The sequence below is a fragment of the Pollicipes pollicipes genome, unplaced genomic scaffold (assembly GCF_011947565.3).
Source record: "Pollicipes pollicipes isolate AB1234 unplaced genomic scaffold, Ppol_2.1 Scaffold_4002;HRSCAF=4701_pilon_pilon_pilon, whole genome shotgun sequence".
In the NCBI taxonomy this organism is placed as follows: domain Eukaryota; kingdom Metazoa; phylum Arthropoda; class Thecostraca; order Pollicipedomorpha; family Pollicipedidae; genus Pollicipes; species Pollicipes pollicipes.
This window is the reverse complement of record NW_023596420.1, coordinates 44,787,138-44,804,193: the sequence shown is the minus strand read 5'-3', so window position 1 is coordinate 44,804,193 and position 17,056 is coordinate 44,787,138. Positions and strand designations below refer to the sequence as shown.

Sequence of the window (17,056 nt, the reverse complement as noted above, 5' to 3'; positions counted from 1 at the left end):
CATTTTCGTTGCGTGCGGTATGATCTTACTGATGCTTCCAAAAAAGGCCTTTTGAATCGTCACAACGCATCAAAGAGTCGTAATTCACAGCGTCATTTGCGGGATATGCGCCAAATGGCTCCTTTTGACTCGAAACCATCGCAAAGAATTGATCCATGACAACCTGCGTATTGCAGCATGGATCAAGTCCGACAGAGACCTGCGGACGACGAGTGTCAGTAACGGCCGCGCTCGTCCGCCCCGCTCATACCGGCTCGCGGTCCGACCGACCGCGGCGTGTCCGCTTCCGCCCAGCAGCTCGCATTTCACGCTGTGGCGAGTTGGGTAGGAGGGGAGGGGGCACGGTGCAGTGTGGAACGGCGTGGTTAACTCGGTGACGGTGCCCCCGTGCTCCCAGTGAGATGTCGTGCTCCGCCGTGCTCTTCCTGCTTAGTTCAGGTGACTGAAGCATTAGGTTTGAGCGAAAGGAGCCCAACAAACTATTTTGGTCATTGGAGGGGAACTCCAACAGGTCATTGGGCATTTATATGGCTGTGCCTGTTGCCGTCTCTCGCCGTCACTGGGGAATGCTCGTGTCCTACAGTTCGTGTGTCTGCCGTTGGGTCCCTCCGCCTAGAGTATTTCCAGCTAGTTGATATGTACGGTCGACCGTATGCGGTTTTATGACTGGTTCCTCTTAACCTTTCTGGACCGTTTTACAAGCCCATCTTAGCGTCGCAAAACATCGTGAACGGCTTACATAATGCAGCACAATGAATTCCGGGCTCGTTCGGTGACGGTACTTGCCCATCATGGGTATAAGTCCGTAGATGTAGTGACGTCATTGGTCATTTATGAGATACTTGAGTGACAGCGCTCTTAAACCACAGCAGACAGTGAAAACAACTCAACACATGGTCATGTAACATTCATCCCGGCCCAGTTAGGTGTCCGCAAGTCAAAGACCACTACTTCAAAGTCATCACAGCTTCGTGACACGTGTGTTGCACGCAGTGCTGGCCGCGGGCCCCACCGCCGCCTCGCTCAAGTCCTGGGGTCGAGACTTGAATGTGGACACGGCCTCCAACTGGGCAGGAGCGCGCACCCCATGCGCCGGACAGGTGGCCCTCTTCTCCGCCAACCAGGCACTGGCGGTGAGCATCGTTTTGTCGTTGTCTGTGTTGTGTTGTCTCTGTTGACTGTGTGAGAAGAAGCGAGACCCGTTGCAGGGTGGGTGTCAGGGTGTCAGAGCGAACGACCGTCGCCGCCGAGAACGCCAATCAACGCGAGGCGCTGGATCTCCGCGGAGTACGACATCCCTCGCCACTGGCGATCAACTTCATGGGTCGAGGTTCAGATCTCCGGGAATCGAGGGCGAACCGGCCGAGCCGGCAGCCTCACTTTCGCGATTCTCAGAAAAATCCGTCGATGGTGCCCCACACATACTATCAGCACGCGAGCCTCAAGTGGCACGCAGCAATTCAAATTGAGAATTGGTCGTGGAAAATGACGTGATTTACGCACGATTTACGGCCCTTATTTTTTAAACCCCTTTTCGTACCTTTGGACTTCATTCTTTGCATAGCCTGAAGTTTCTGTGAATTTCGTTCTCCTTCGGGGCTATGGTAAATACGCTTCAGTCTCCACTGGCATCTCTTGTTGATAAGTTTGAGACACACTGGTGAAGTGCAGCAGAGCGAGCATAGCCTTTTGTCTGTCCGAGTTTCGTTTGAGTCGCTTCCACCGCGCCATATGAGGTAACCGTGGACACTGCCCCTGCCAGGCGTGCCTCGCAGCAGATATAAATGCTGGCTTCACACTGGACCAAAACTGAGCACGACAGAGATCAAAGTTCTCATTTTAGTCTCCACGGCAGGGCTCAGCTCCCATTTTAGTCTCCACGGCAGAGCTCAGTTTTCATTTTAGTCTCCGCGGCAGAGTTCAAAGTTCCCATTTTAGTCTCTACGGCAGAGCTCAAAGTTCCCAGTTTAGTCCCTTTTTTGACCAAGCTCCTGCCACGGACGGCGTATATACGACATACAATGTCAGATGCCTTTAACAACATCTAAATCATTTCCAAAGCCATGAAAGCTACTTGTCCTTAGTGTGCAATGCAGCATAGGAGTGTCGCTGCCGTCATCTTCCCGCTAATGTATAGAACCATACGAATGATTACAGCAGCTTCTATGCCATCACGTTAGCAAGTTCATGTGCTCTAGTGGCACAAACACTTAATTATCACCAGAATGAGCCTGCGCAAGGGTCGGCAGCCGGCCGCAAGATATCATACGCGTTGATATGAATGAGCTCTATCGCAGCTAGGCAGGTAACCGCTTTGTCAATGTTGAAAAAATGGGCCTTCCTTCTGGTGGTTTCTTTCTTATGATACACCACTGAGGTCAGCTAATAAACAGACAGCAAGGGGGCTGACTGTTGTCGCTGTCCGAAAGTACCATAATGTTCAGCAAAATTGATGTCATTCCTTATAGCTGGTATGCTTAACAAATATTGAGATGAATATTTCCTCCCTCATGCCAAGTCGATTATCTCATTTTTGTAGCCCTCACGAAGAAAATCCTTACAATGCGGCCCTGCATGTTTCATCGGGACGATTTCTGCAATTTCTTGAAAAGCGGCTTTCATCACTGTCTTGTCGCCTGGAGCAAAAACAAAACATACAAATACATTTTGAATTCAATGTATGCTGAACGCTAGAATTATCAACGCTCTTGCAGGAGGTATCGATCGGCGTTGGCACTCCATGCATGAACCAGCTTCCACACTTCCAGTAAAACATGCACAGTTTGCGCCTAGCATTAGCGTTTTTTACGATTTCAATTTTGATTGGATTTAAACATGTTTCCAGTTTTGCCTATTTCGTTTGTTTCTGTGTTTTATTACATGTTCTTGCTTTAACTGTAACTCTTGGCGACATCCCTCATGCTGGCTACCATTATATGACGTGCGATATTTTTGCATATAGTTGTTTTCTTCTACATTATTTTTGCCGTCCGCGTAACTAGGAGCAAAGGCTTCCCATTTCTCATCAGTATAATCATGATCACGCGACGGATTCGCCACCGATACAACCGGCAATTCCGCGATTCGCATAGCCAAGTTTGCATAAAAGCAAAAAGCGCCGTGACTGACTTAGTAATGTCGTTGAAGTTCCTGTATGGTTTTTCTGAAGTAACGTAGCATTACATAACGTAGTGTAATGTGTGTTTTAAGCACATTTTTCAAATGATAATCAGCAAGGTAGTAGCGCCACTTTGTCGGAATACCCACATTTTGTAATTTATATTGAGTTCAGCTGTGCATGTCGTAAAGACTGGTGGCATTTTGCCCTCATTTTGCCGCCCGTACTTATCCTGTCACTGGGGCTTCACGACGCGTCAGCTCCTCAAACCGGGTGGCATCTCCGGCCTATCATTCTGGCATTGAAGACGGCCACCTCGGGTTAATAATAGCCAAGAGATAGCGACTGTTACTCACTAATAACCAACCTCACCGAAGGGGCGCTGCTTGGGAGCAATCCATTTGAAAAAAAATAAAAACTCATATTTGCTTGGATTAATCATGCACGCCGCTGTTAATCGCGGCTATTGGGTAGCCGACTCACTGTATCAACTCGCGGGTACCCAGCAGCGAGGCAATTCCCTGTCATAGACCGGCCAACTGGGAGCGACCGCAAATGATGGCGAAAACATTGACTCTCCGACAATGTATGGACTTGTACGAAAAAGATGCGTTCGCCCTAACATGCTGGACAGTAAACGCCACTTGCCGAAATTCCGCAACTGACATTCACACACTCACACCGTCTCATGCATGATTGTTTACTGGCCATATTAAGAGAGGTCCATGGATTGGCGTCTGACGCACAATCTGTACGTCATGTTCAACGATCGGACCCTCTCACTTTGAGCGGGCACAGCCATACACCGCGCAAACCGCGTAATTTGTCCCCCAGTAAATAGAAGCCACCTGGTGTAAGGCTCACCGCGGCATTGGCACATACTCCCCCCCCCCCCCCCCACATATTCTCTATCGTCACTGAACTATGCCGAAATCACTCGTCGGCCCGCTGAAATTTCTCATCGGGTCACAGCACTACACTCTACCTGTGAGAAACCCTTGCCTATGTGACGCGTAAGTCTCTCTCCATCGCTACCTGCGAGGAGTCATTGAGTGACGCATTTTTGACGCATTTAGTCCATCGTGAAGCAAATTTTGATTGAACTCGTGAACGTTTTACAGTCGCCCCCAAGCTGCACACAGCACATAAACCTTGTAAGATAAAAATATTGACGTAGAAACATGAACCTGACTATGACGCGTCCTGCCTCATCGAACGGAAATTCAGGCTGCACGGTATTCAATAATCTACTCTTTTCTTGCGGACTGTTTAATGGGATGCGTAGAAAAACACCAGGCAAGGGCCGGCACGCCACTGAACGCCACACATTAGCGACAGAGTTATAGGTTAGGCATGCTCGTTAGTACGATACGACGCAGGTACGAATGGAGTACATGACATATAACAGTTCTGAAATCAGGTACGCGCACGTAATCTCAACAATGCTGCAGAACGCTCTTTTCATTATGGTACATTACATAAAAACCATGGTTTTAATAATATAAACATAGAAAAAGGCCAGGGATCACAAGGACCCGCCGAAGAGTCAGCGATTCCTGGGCCGGGCTTACATTTCGTAGAAGCGTATGCACCGAGCAGGGTAATGGCGCCAAGTGCCCATCTGTCAGAGCGCACCAGGCCAAGAGGGTCTCCGTATGAATGCCCAGCGATCCCGAATTCACGTTTCTATGAATGCTCCCATCCGCTGGGGTCGGCGCATTGGCCCGGGATTGCAGTTGCAATCGGCGCATTGCCCCGGGATTGTAGTACTGCCGGGATCACCGTACTTGCACATTGAAAAGTACCATGTGGTCAGTGGCAGATAGATACGCCGCGCGCCACAGTTGCGTAACGTCACCCAGCGTAACATTTAACGCATCTTTCACCAATTACGAAATGAAATGTGAAGGGCGTCAACAGAAAAGGGGCGGATGTCTATCAGAATATGTAAGAGCGTTTGTAAGGTGATTTATAGACGTTTGGCCACTATGATCATTGTTCGATCAATCATCCACAGATTGATGATGATAATTGGCATTGTGGAGCGCGTCGGCTAAAAGCAGTGCGTTGATTTCTCGCGGCGCACACGCGGTGCGTGAATTGGGGCGTAGGGGGATTTTTTTAGGGCGTAGGGAGAAATTTTCGGAGGAAGCAACCAAGTCACATTGTAGAGTTATGCGAATGCGGTCTGCAATTGTCGTACACCGTGCGCCAGATAGCTCGTGAAGGTATACGCTCAAACGTCGAATGTATACGCTCAGAGGTCGGTCTCGCCTTTTCCACGCGTGGTTCACGCGTAAGGCTTTTGTCGCCTGTTTCGCTCGAGCAAGTGACAGTCAGATAGGCGACTGATCCACGGCTTACTGTGATTTAAACGGACTCACCAAAATAGATAGCCGCTCAAAGATGCAACCGTGCATGTGCAATCATTCTGATAATTTGTCAATAGTTCTAGCTCTTGTTTGTTTCAGATCAACATTTTCTGGTAGGCACATGCTTCTAAAATGGTACTTAGGAGAAGGTCAGGCGCATGACCTCCAGGCCCCTTTTAGGCTCGAATTATGTCCTATGTTCATACGTTTATGTAACGCGAAGATTTGCTTTTATTTATTTTATCAAACACACGGTGGCATAGCCTCTGCGGCATTGATAGCTTGCTCGCGGAACTTAATGCTGATTTTGAACTTGGTTCGACTTGGTTGGGGACCTATCCGGCAGCACTGACCAGTGCAGACCTATGGGATTAAAATGAGAGAGGACTGGTAGAGTATTGCCTGCGAACATCTGGAAGATCTTTTCCACTGAACCCTTCCACATATTCAGCGCCCACGCGTTTACTCAGGCGGGACTCCGGCTAGGCCGGCCGCTGGATCGCCTCATGGCTGACGGTCGCGGCTTTCTGCCAATGAAGCGGGGAGTTCCCAGGATCTAGGACGATGTAGTGCATGAGGAAACAGGGTGGATGACTCAGATTCGCCATGGTCACGTCAGATCTGAGAGCATCACTGAGACATGTCGCTGCCTCTTAGTTCGATCCCATGGACATGACACCATCTTTCCGCCACCAAATGCGTTCCTCCAACAGGTGTACGTTCATCAGAAGATGGTGACGCGACAACTGATTTTGCCGAACAACGGTGAAATGATACTCGGAAATGGCGCATACGTCGCGTTCGCCGATCGCGTTGCTCCGAAGGACAGCCGCTGCAAAGGAGCTGGTGAGCAGACCCATGTACTGGCTAAATTTTATACTGCAGATTCTTTCCTGTGCGGTGCCAGGTGAAGCGTTAGAGACCACGTATTCTACATTTCAAGCATGTTTGTGGACTTCCAAGGAGTGTATATCTCGGTCAAAGTCTCCCAATTTAAGACTTTACTGTCCGGAACTGTACTGAACGCACGGACCAGCACATTCCACAAACTCACTCATCGCCACATTTCGACAGGTGGCAGCACAGTCGCCTTCCGTCGCACGCCAGGTGACAACTGGTTCGACGCCAGCTCGTGGCACCAGGCCGCCCTACCGTCGCCGGTGCCGCACGCCGAGCGCGTGCCGTGTCCACAGGACGCGGTGCTCTTCCCGGACAACATGACGTACCGGGCGCGCGTGGAGCGGCCCGTCGCCGTGACCGCGCTCACCATCGGACCACACGTGAGGAAGCCCGCGGGAGGGGAACCCGGGGTCAAACGTGGCGTCATCATCAAAGGATAAACTGAACAATGAATTATGCGGTCTTTGAGTTGATGTTGTGCAGTGCTGTTCCGTCTTAACCGTAGTTGTTGTAATCTACAGACCCTTTCGACCTTTACGGCCTGCAGACCCTTATCCATCTCTAAAGTCACATGTACCCACTACAACTGCCTACCGCGCACCTGCAGCCCCCACTGAGGCGAGGTATGATCGCACAGCTTCTCAATCGCAGGGGATGAACAACGACAGGTTTGGCACGTTCCGCAACAGCAGCATGGGTCGCGCCCTGTTCGACGTCCGGGACAAGTTCAGCATCTCGGCCGCGCCGCCGTGTGACCCCGAAGTGAGCCATCCGGAGCGAGCTCATTTAGTAAACACGATCCCCTCCGCACTCCCCTATGATCTGTTCTGGTTTGTGCTCTGCCCGTCTGTCATACTCCAGAATAGCGTATGTCTCTCGTCTGCTTGAGCTTATTCAGCGCAAATGACCTATGTATGCGAGGCTGCACGGGTAAAAGCTCGTACTTGACACATCCTTTAGGCTCATGAACTGCTGCTCGGTTGCAGGGCTGTGTTTGCGGCAATGACCGCCAGGCGGTGCTGTCTGCGATCTGCGCCGCCACCACGTGTGACGAGGCACTGTGTGGCGACGCCGTCCAGCCAGCCGGGCACTGCTGCAAGATGTGCGGTCAGTCCACTCACCAGTCAGATGAAACCGTAATCTGGAGCGGCGCGGTTTGTGGATAGCAAGGGTGCCGCAAGGAAGTTGGCGTGTGCCGGGTTAGAAACCAGGGCGCTGCACGAATTTTTCGTGAACGTCTATGATTACTAAATTTCCATCGTGTTCCACAAACCGCTCATTCAAACTTGTTCTTGTTGGAGTACATCACATGATATGTGCGGCTCAACACAGATAACCTTTGGCTAACGGTGCGTCGGAAAATGTTTTTGATTACAATTGCAAATAGTTTTGCGGGTCTCGATCCTGTCCGGCTGTTGCTGGCCTGTCGATGGTTTCACAGATATTACACTGTACTACTCTGCAGGCAGTGTGCTTCTCTTTCTGAAAGAAGTGAAAGAACGCATTGCAAGGAAAACGACCCCAGGCGATGGCAACTGACTGCACACATCCATTATGCGTAACAAAACGCGCGGTCCATTGCATTTCACACGAGGGGCATGCGACCCAGCGCGTGATGAACCCCACCAGTCGGCCCTGTACCACGTGGCCTTCTCCTGCACGACCTCGCCTGACCGGCACCGGGCGCGCAGGGGCGTTCGTGAGGGCGACAGCCGACGGCCGGCTGCGGTCCGCCGAGGTCAGTGACCTGGTGCAGCGGCTCGGGCCACCGGGGCGGCTGCGCTGGCACGTCAGCCGCACCCACGACCGCCAGATCCAGGTGGTGCTGGTGGACGTGGCGGAGAGCCGGCAGGACAGCCGCCGCACCGCGCGCGCCCTGTACGACAAGCTCACCGGTGAGATAGGCTCGTTAAGCGTTGAGGTGGATCTGCGGCACCGATGCGACGGTTGGAGGCTCGCGTGAAGGTTCTCGGAGAGAGAGGCGCGAGAGAGAGCCGGCGCCGACGGCAGGTCTGCTTGCCATAGCAACCGACGAACCACATCGGTCAGATGTGTGACCTGTACAGTCGACCTGTGTGACCTGTACAGTCGACTGTGATCCTGACCCCTCCGACCCTGCTTCAGTCTTGTTCTGTGTGTGCGCGTGCTATGGCGCGCGCACATGCACGTTATTCTGCAAGCGCGGTGCGCAGTCGGCTGAGATCCCGCCCCCGTGGCTTTCCCGACAGGCTCGGCCGAGTATGGTGTAAAGTCAGCGGTGATCCAGGCGTCGGGACCACGCCACGCGCCGCGGACTGGCGGCCCCGGCTCCGGATCCGCTTCCGGGGCCGTCATCGGCGTCCTGATCCTGCTCCTGCTGGCGGGACTGCTGGTCTTCGCCGTGTGGACCAAGCGGTAAGCGCCCTTGCAGGATCAAGCGCCCCAAGCCAGGCCGCGGCATGTAGGCCGCGCATGCAAACTCATGGGTACAAAGACAGGCAATGGAGGGCCAACGCTGCGCGTCGCCCGCGGTGGCGCCACCGGCTAGCTGTGGTAAGGTTGTAGGTGTATCAGGATGATAGGTGACGCCCCTTGCGCTAGCGATCGGGAGAACGAGGATAGATCAGTGTGGATAGGATGGCGTCACCGGCTAGCTATGATAAGGTTGTAGGGATATCAGGATGGATAGGTGGCGCCCCTGGCGCTAGCGATCGGGAGAACGAGGATAGATCAGTGTGGATAGGTGGCGTCACCGGCTAGCTATGATAAGGTTGTAGGGATATCAGGATGGATAGGTGGCGCCCCTGGCGCTAGCGATCGGGAGGACGAGGGTAGATCAGTGTGGATAGGTGGTGTCCCCGGCTGGCGGTCGTGGGAATGCATGTAGATCAGAACAGACAGTATCACAGGCTCTTTCTGTCTACTTGGTAAATGTTAAGATCGTTGGGAACAGATGCCTCCCCGCGCTGCCAAACCAAGGTCCGTCACTCAACATTGAAGGATAACGTCGAGGGCCCTACATGAATGGCTTGACTTCTAATGTTAACGAGCATGCTACGTAACTAATCTATATGGCTGTTCAGTCTAAACTGGGCATTGCATTCAGTCAGGTGTGTATGTTTAGAACGAGAGCCTCCAGTTCCGTCGTGGGCCCCAGCCCAGACGCCCGGTCTGACGCGTCACGTGACCGCAGACTGCCGCTGCCTTGTCGTGATCCGGTGCACCTGCCGCCGCCGTCCGACTGGCACGTGGCCGAGCGCGCTGCTGCGCTGGCGGCCCGCCTCCCCAGCCTGGACCTGCGTCGCAGGCTGGGCGACGCGACCGGCGCACGGTTCCACTTCGCCCGCTTCAGGAACGACGCGTCTGGAGAGGTCAGAGTCGGCGGATCGCAGGGAGGTCGGGGTCACGTCCGGCACGTCAGGGGAAGGTCAGGGGCCGTGACCTACGTGTCAAGAGAGATCAGGGCGGATCGTGTCAGTGGAAAGACAACGGTCCATCGCTGAAGTAAAGACCATCTTGGTAACAGACCAGGGACATGCGTGGAAAAAGCTGAAAGACATCCTGCTCCCTCGGCACCGACTGGAACACATCAAGGCCGTGGCTGCGCTTGGATCCCAGCAGTTCGCCCATGTCTGGTCTTTAATGCAGGGGATTGACACAACCTTGTTCCCAGCAACACCGAACTTCGAAGGCAGCAGACTTAAGCCATTATCTTTTTTCACACCGTTATTGGTGACAACCTCAGACTTTCTAATGAAGAATGTGTTGGCATTTCTGTGCTACTGAGTTTAATCGCGTTTGCAATGCGTTGGTGGCTGGTGCGCACATTACCGTAATGAAAACAAAACCACGAAATGCCACTTCGCCGCTGCGGCCAAGAGATGGCGCTAGCTCCCGTCTCCATTATTAACAGGTGGAGCTGGGGCAGCGGGCCGAGCTGGAGGAGGTGCAGGATTCCGTATCGATCGAGACCGCGGAGACCGGCGCGTCCGTCGAGCACGGTGTATCCGAGCAGTCGACGCCACCTGCAGCTCGCCCGCCGCCCGTCACCGGCCGCTCCTTCGACAATCCCATGTTCAATGACCAGAGGGTGGAGGACGAAAATGTGAGAAATGGGACGCATCGGGAGACACCGGGCGGAGGGAGACGGATGCAGAGGGAGGGGATCAGGGTAATTTCACCAACAGCTTCCACACAAACTGACCAGACTGTTCATCAAGTGCAGAAGACGTTCCTAATGTTGTGATAATATTCTGCCCGTCCAGCGCCTCTCACCGTTGTCCGAGGCACTTAAATGTGCACATTCGCTTTCTTCGCGTCAAGTTTTCCAATGATAGACTTACGCCACAAATGCCAACATTGCACATTGGCGCATGCATCGCTCACACAACTGTGGCTATCTCATACACACGTACTGCATGCGCAACACGCAGGCAGTGACGACTAGCGAGTAATGAGTGATCAGCCCCCATCCCTGGTGCCCCAGGTGCCGGCCGGCGCCGCCATCCTCCTCACCCCGGACGGCAAGTCGGTGGCCAACCCCTTCTTTGGTGTGCCCGACATCACCGTCGACGAGGTGGACGCAAAGGTGGGACTGTGATGGGCCGCCGCGGGCGCGCCAGAGCTGGCACTGTCCCCGCCAGGACAGCACTCGTTGATCATTTGGCACGAGACCTGCACGTCGTGTGACCATCGGCTGTAGCCGAGGCTCAGCCTGCCCAGCCGCCAGGGCCGATGCGATGTGTGCTAAGCTCGTGTCATAATTGGCGTGCCTACAAGCACTTTCATTGATCAGCTCCGCGGAAAGAAACAGACTATATACGTTGGTACGCAGCGGGGGGCGATACTTTTCTGCTATTTCGGGACGGGAAACCAAATCCCCTGTTTTATTTTACCTTTAGCGCAGACTTAGATAAGACAGTAGTATTAGCCTCATTCCTCGGATAAAACCACGAGAATGGAGATATGCGGTTGATATTTCGGCAACATGCCTTTACCAAAACAATGGCAGAAGTAAGTCGCAGAAGTGAACATTCACTTCTTCCATTATCTAGACCAATGAATGTTACCGAAATATCAATCCAACTATATCTCCATTCTCCTGGTTTTTATCAGAGGAATGAGGCTAATACTACTGCCTCATCTATGTGAATAGTGTTACTCGCTAATGGCCTGAACAACTTACGTAACTTAGCACAGGCTTATGGATGTGTTGTGCAAATTCGCCTGAAATCGCGAGGTAGTTCCAGCGCCTTTGAAAGGGTCCAGCGCCTGGTGCGCAGTCTCGCCCACGAGCGGGCGCCGCCGCATCAGCGCGGCAGGGGCTCCAGCATGCGGTCCCCCACCAGTGACGCCGCCGCCGCCAGCAGGCCTCCACTGGCACCACCCCGGGAAGCGAGCCGGCGGCAGCGGAGCCAGGCCTGAGCACCGTCGCCGCGCGTCCGGACCCGGAGCCGCGCGCGGAGGCGGGCGGGGCCGCCGCCGACCCGTCTCAGGAGCGCGTTCTGCTGATCGACATCGACGACTCGGATTGTTAACCAGCCGCGCGATGTCATCGGTGGGACGCAGACTGTTACAGGCCTGCTCACAACGTAAAACGTGCGTGGTGCTCTGTTGTGTTGATCAAGAGCTGAGTCTACGAAGACTTTACTACAGGTTCGACGGCTCGTAGCCTGATATTCTACACCTTGCGTACGCATTAAACCTAACATGCAAGGAATGTACACCATTTGATTATTCACTTGCCCCCTGTCCAGTGAACCACATATCCAGTTATCTGCTTGATATACCGGTAAACTTATCACTCAGCTTCATTCTCAATACTTGACATACATGATTGTCTCTTTAGGTGTATCATGTCTTGTGGAATATACCTATTATTATCATTTCCTGTGCATGATCACGTATAACTCGGGGTTGAATATCCTGGTTCCGTCTCCGCAGAAGACGCTTACACGCACCGGAATACTGCAGCAGGTACGGGTCGCGCTGCTTCCAGCAACTCCCACATTAGCACGGACTTATTGTGAAACAATATTTATTGCGGCCGTAGGCCGATTAACGCTAAAGAACAGGACGACACACCACGATGTGATTCGGAATTAGCGCACGTTCTCTTTAGCATTATCTCCTAGGCGCCCTACGCCTTACTCAGGTCCTCCTCGCCGTCCTCCCAGCTGGTGAGGCGCTCCTCCTCAGGGAGGATGCTCCAGTTGGGCGACCGCTGCGCCTTGGAGAGCCAGTTGAAGTCGTCCACGTCATTCCAGCTGTTTCTGTCGGCGCTCAGACCGGTGGTGGCCCAGTCCGCGCGCACGTCCTCGCCGCCGAGGCTGTACGGGGCAAAACGCAGCCGCTCGCAGTGCTCCACCACGGCGCGGCTCGTCACGTGCAGGTAGATGTCGCAGTCGGCGCTGGTGTGCGCGCGCAGCTGCTGGCAGGCGACGGCCAGCGTGCAGCCGCGGCAGTCCTCCAAGAACACGGACGTCGCCACCGGGCCGAGCAGCAGCCGGCAGTCGCGCAGGTGCGACAGGTGCACGGTAGCCGGCGCGCCCGTCACGCGCACGCGGCACCGCGTCAGGCACGTCAGCGTCACGTCACGGCCCGTGACGGCGGCGCCGCGCAGCTGCAGCGGCGCGTCCGACCGGTCACGGAAGCCGCACTCATCGGCCGGCGGCGGCGGCGGCGCGGCCGGCGCCGGGGTCGCCTTCGGCTGCGTCGTCACCTCCGCTGGCTGGGCGCGGGCCGCGCGCTTGCCGCGGAAACCGAACCGCTGGCGCGGTACCAACTCGTCTTGGCGCTGTCGCACGTGCTCCTGCAGTTCGTTGGCGCGTTGCTGCGCGCGCCGCAGCTCGTAGGCGGGCAGGAAGGCGGCCGCGTCGGCGATGAAACGGTGCACGGCCTGCAGCCGGCGGCTGGCCGCGTCCAGGGCGTCGCCGATGGCGGCGCGTCCGGCGTCCGGCGCCAGCGCCAGCTCGGCGCGCGCTGCCGCCTCCTCGCGCTCCAGCGCCGCCCAGAAGTGGTCGGCGCGTTCCGACTCGACGGCGTCGGCGGCGCGCTCATGGCGCCGCTGCGCCTGCGCCTCCAGTCGCTCGCGGTGCCGCTCGTCCAGCCGCTGGTTCAGCTCCCGCTGCCGCTCTGAGATCGACTGAGAGGAGCCGATCACGTCGGCGGGCGGCAGTGGAGGCGCCCCAGCATCGCCCGACCCAACCACGTCTGTCATGACAGGAGGGCACTGACTCCGGCAAACAGCTGACAAAGTGATAGGGTGCTTGGTGATTTGCAGGTATCAGCTCAGTGCCTCACTGCTAGCTTCAGAGAAGGTGTTGCTTTCAGCAGCCAACAAACTTGCGACTGAGCTCACTTCAGGGCAGTCTGAAATTGCGAGATGATAAAAGTTGGTAGCTATCCACATTATAGTAATAGTCTTGAAACACAAGAACATCACTAGCCAAGGGTGCCTGATTAAGCAATTAACATCAAAGAACATTTAAAAGATAAAACAACTTCACATACCCTTTTATTAAACCAAATAGCCAAAGGCAAATTCATTTCTTTGATGAGCACATATTCAGTGCCGAAAATATTTCACTCTGCTGAAAGGAACTAACTCAATGCAGCCAGTGCATCCAGCAGAACAATGCTTTTAGCATCCATTGATCCATGCAAACACCAAATTGGAAGTTGATGAGTAAAGCAAAGAAGTAGTTTCACACATTTATTCATTCTTGAAGTAACATTGGTTATACTTACAGAAGGATACAGTGAGCACCAAGCTACCAATAGTGGCAATGGTCATTTTGCATTTATGCACAATGTCAGCTTAAACTGTTGAGAAAGTACTACAATACCATACAATCAAATGTTCACCTTTCATAGTTTACAAGCCAAGCCCTGGAACTTGTGCAGAAGGGCATACCAGAATTGCCTGAACATCAGTCATACAGTGTTTTGCAGTGCAATGCAAACCAAATACCTCTGGTTCTCCAGACTCAGTTTTTCTCACTGCACAGTGCACCATCCCACCCCTTTTTCCGACTCCTGATCCAGGTGTAATTTGATGATAATCCTGCCACCTTTAACAGACTGGTCAAAATGCCAGAGTTGTATTGAGAAAATACAAGGTAGCCAAAGCAATGTGGTGCAAATATGTGTAGATGTGGTGCAAATTGACCACAAAGATGGAAGTGCTGCATTCAGATATCTAATGTACCAACATTTCATATAATTTTCCATATCTTCTTGGTCCAAAATTCCTTTGTGCTCACCTTCATTCATGGATGGGGAGGGGGTGGGGCTCAGGCCCACAGAAATAGACAATATGATGCCCCTGGATCTATGCCTACCAAGTCAAGCAGTCAGGGTGTACTTTCCTACCTAACTGTTAGAAAAAATCATTGTACACCATTCGTCGTGTTTAAGGCAGGACATATCGTAAATAATCTCAAAACAGGTAGAATCATGCTCCTGCCTTCGAATTTCAATAACTTCGATGGCGGGCTCCCGAGCGCCGCGCGCACCCCTCCGCCTCGACTACCCAGCGCCGTTTCTGCGTTGCCGTTGCGTAAATACAATATTTCTGCTTACCAAGAACTCTACAAAATGTACGGGTCCAAGGTAAACCATTCGTCGTGTTTAAGGCAGGACACATCGTAAATAATCACAAAACAGGTAGATTCATGATCTTACCTTCAATTTTTTATAATTACGATGGCGAGCTCCCGAGCGCCGCACACACAGCACCCGCGACACCGGCGCCATTACTGCGCGGGTCACAACATTACTGCGCATCAAGCAGCATCAAGAACCATAAAAATGTACCGGCCAAGGTAACAGGAATCCATGAAATTTGATCCTCGACGCCAACGGGACCATGGGTTGCAGGGGGATTGGGTGGGGAATGTAAAGCAAAATGAGAACATGGCAGCTAAATAAAAGCTCACTATATGGCACCTATACATGGCATGGAACATGGATGCCAATGGGATGCTGGGTTGAAGGGGATATAGGGTGGGGAGGTTAGGTTAGGTTAGGTTAGGTTAGGTTAGGTTAGGTTAGGTTAGGTTAGGTTAGGTTAGGTTAGGTAAGGGTAGGCTAGCTTAGCTAAGCTTAGGTTCTGGTCTATTCTCAGGTTAGGTTAGGTTAGGTTAGGTTAGGATAGGATAGGTTAGGTTAGGTTAGGTTAGGTTAGGTTAGGTTAGGTCAGGTTAGATTAGGTTAGGTCAGGCTAGCTTAGCTTGGCTCAGCTTAGGTTCTGGTCTATTCTCAGTTAGGTTAGGTTAGGTTAGGTTAGGTTAGGTTAGGTTAGGTTAGGTTAGGTTAGGCTAGTTTATGACATTTTCTGGACTATTCTGGCCTGTGTGTTTCATAAATGTACCTAAACTTGATAAGAAACAATTTTGGTTGCTTTATTATTGTTACCTTGGTCCTGTACATGTTTTATGGTTCGCATTTACGATATGTTCTGCCTTAAACACGACGAATGATTTACCTTGGTCCCGTACATTTTGTAGAGTTCTTGGTAAGCAGAAATATTGTATTTACGCAACGGCAACGCGGAAACGGCGCTGGGGAGTCCAGGCGGTGCGGTGCGCGTGGCGCTCGGGAGCCCGCCATCGAAGTTGTTGAAATTCGAAGGTAGGAGCATGATTCTACCTGTTTTGAGATTATTTACGAGATGTGCCGCCTTAATCACGACGAATGGTGTGCAATGATCTTTTCTAACGTTCGGTAGGAAAGTACACCTACACCAAGTCAGCTGTAGCAGTGGCACTGACATGCAAAATGCAAAATGCGAAGAGTTGGAAGCACATGATGAGGAAAAACAGAAAGAAATGCTCCATGAGCATAGAGCAAGCAGATCCGAAAGACTTATACACGCATATACGACAGAACTCCTGATAGTACGTTACCTCCTTCCACATTTCCACTTCCTCACCCGCGCAACAACTGCACCCACGGACCACTCCCAAAGCAAACAAATCTATTTCAGTTTGTCATGACCCAGAAAATGAAACTTGTGCGCCATGTTTGTAAAAAACTTCCACTCAATTACCACGCAAAATTGTCTAGGAATCTTTAGAGGTTACCAGAATTTTGCTGTGTCGTGCACTCTGCTTGCACTGTGCGCTCTCATCCATTAAAATGACGAAACATCTCATTTTGTTGCCCAAGCTGATTTCGTACTACAACTGCTAAAATTTGCACTCTAGATTGAGCGCCGCCTATCTCTCATTCTAAGCATCCGATCCACAGTGATACCTAGAGGAAACGTGAGATATAACCCAGCGGATTGCTGCAAATGGCATTCAGTGGGCCGGCTGCTACAGCCAGAGGTGTCAATTTCTGTAAATTATGTGGGCGGCTGAACCGAAGGCTCGACAACCTACGCTCCCCCCATTCTTTCTCACCGGTCTTAGCCCACTTTATTTCGGTTAAACGCGACATGTTTTTAACCTTTGTATAAATTATGAAGGCATTTTATTTAAGCAGCATATAGGTCACGCAGGGTTGGATCCAGGGAGCAGGCACTGAACGCACGCGTCTCTTCTAATCGGCATGTAAAGGCGCCCCTTTAGAGGCCACCTTTAGGGCGCAGATGGTGCTCATATGTGGCGGTCGTGGGAGGCAGCACACATTTTGGTTGTGGGGACGGGGACGAGGTTAGCTATGAAGGACTTAGATAATTCCC

The 17,056-nt window shown here is 52.6% G+C and overlaps 2 protein-coding genes across 2 annotated transcripts; one reads left to right on the top strand and one right to left on the bottom strand.

Moving 5' to 3' along the window:
- Positions 1–368: 368 nt before the first annotated feature.
- Positions 369–12,254, top strand: Amnionless (amnion associated transmembrane protein). Its single transcript, XM_037216856.1, has 12 exons — positions 369–438; positions 994–1,133; positions 6,204–6,336; positions 6,565–6,770; positions 7,042–7,152; positions 7,377–7,497; positions 8,082–8,285; positions 8,619–8,784; positions 9,563–9,740; positions 10,283–10,474; positions 10,856–10,957; positions 11,739–12,254. The coding sequence occupies exons 1-12, from the start codon at positions 402–404 to the stop codon at positions 11,904–11,906; spliced, it is 1,758 nt and encodes a 585-aa protein (XP_037072751.1). The 5' UTR covers positions 369–401; the 3' UTR covers positions 11,907–12,254.
- Positions 12,255–12,421: 167 nt separating this feature from the next.
- On the bottom strand, positions 12,422–13,315 carry Tbcc (Tubulin-binding cofactor C; the record flags this gene model as incomplete). The annotated part of the gene is made up of 1 exon (XM_037217620.1): positions 12,422–13,315. A coding segment is annotated over one exon (807 nt), but the record flags the coding sequence as incomplete, so codon positions are not given.
- Between the last annotated feature and the right edge of the window lie 3,741 nt (positions 13,316–17,056).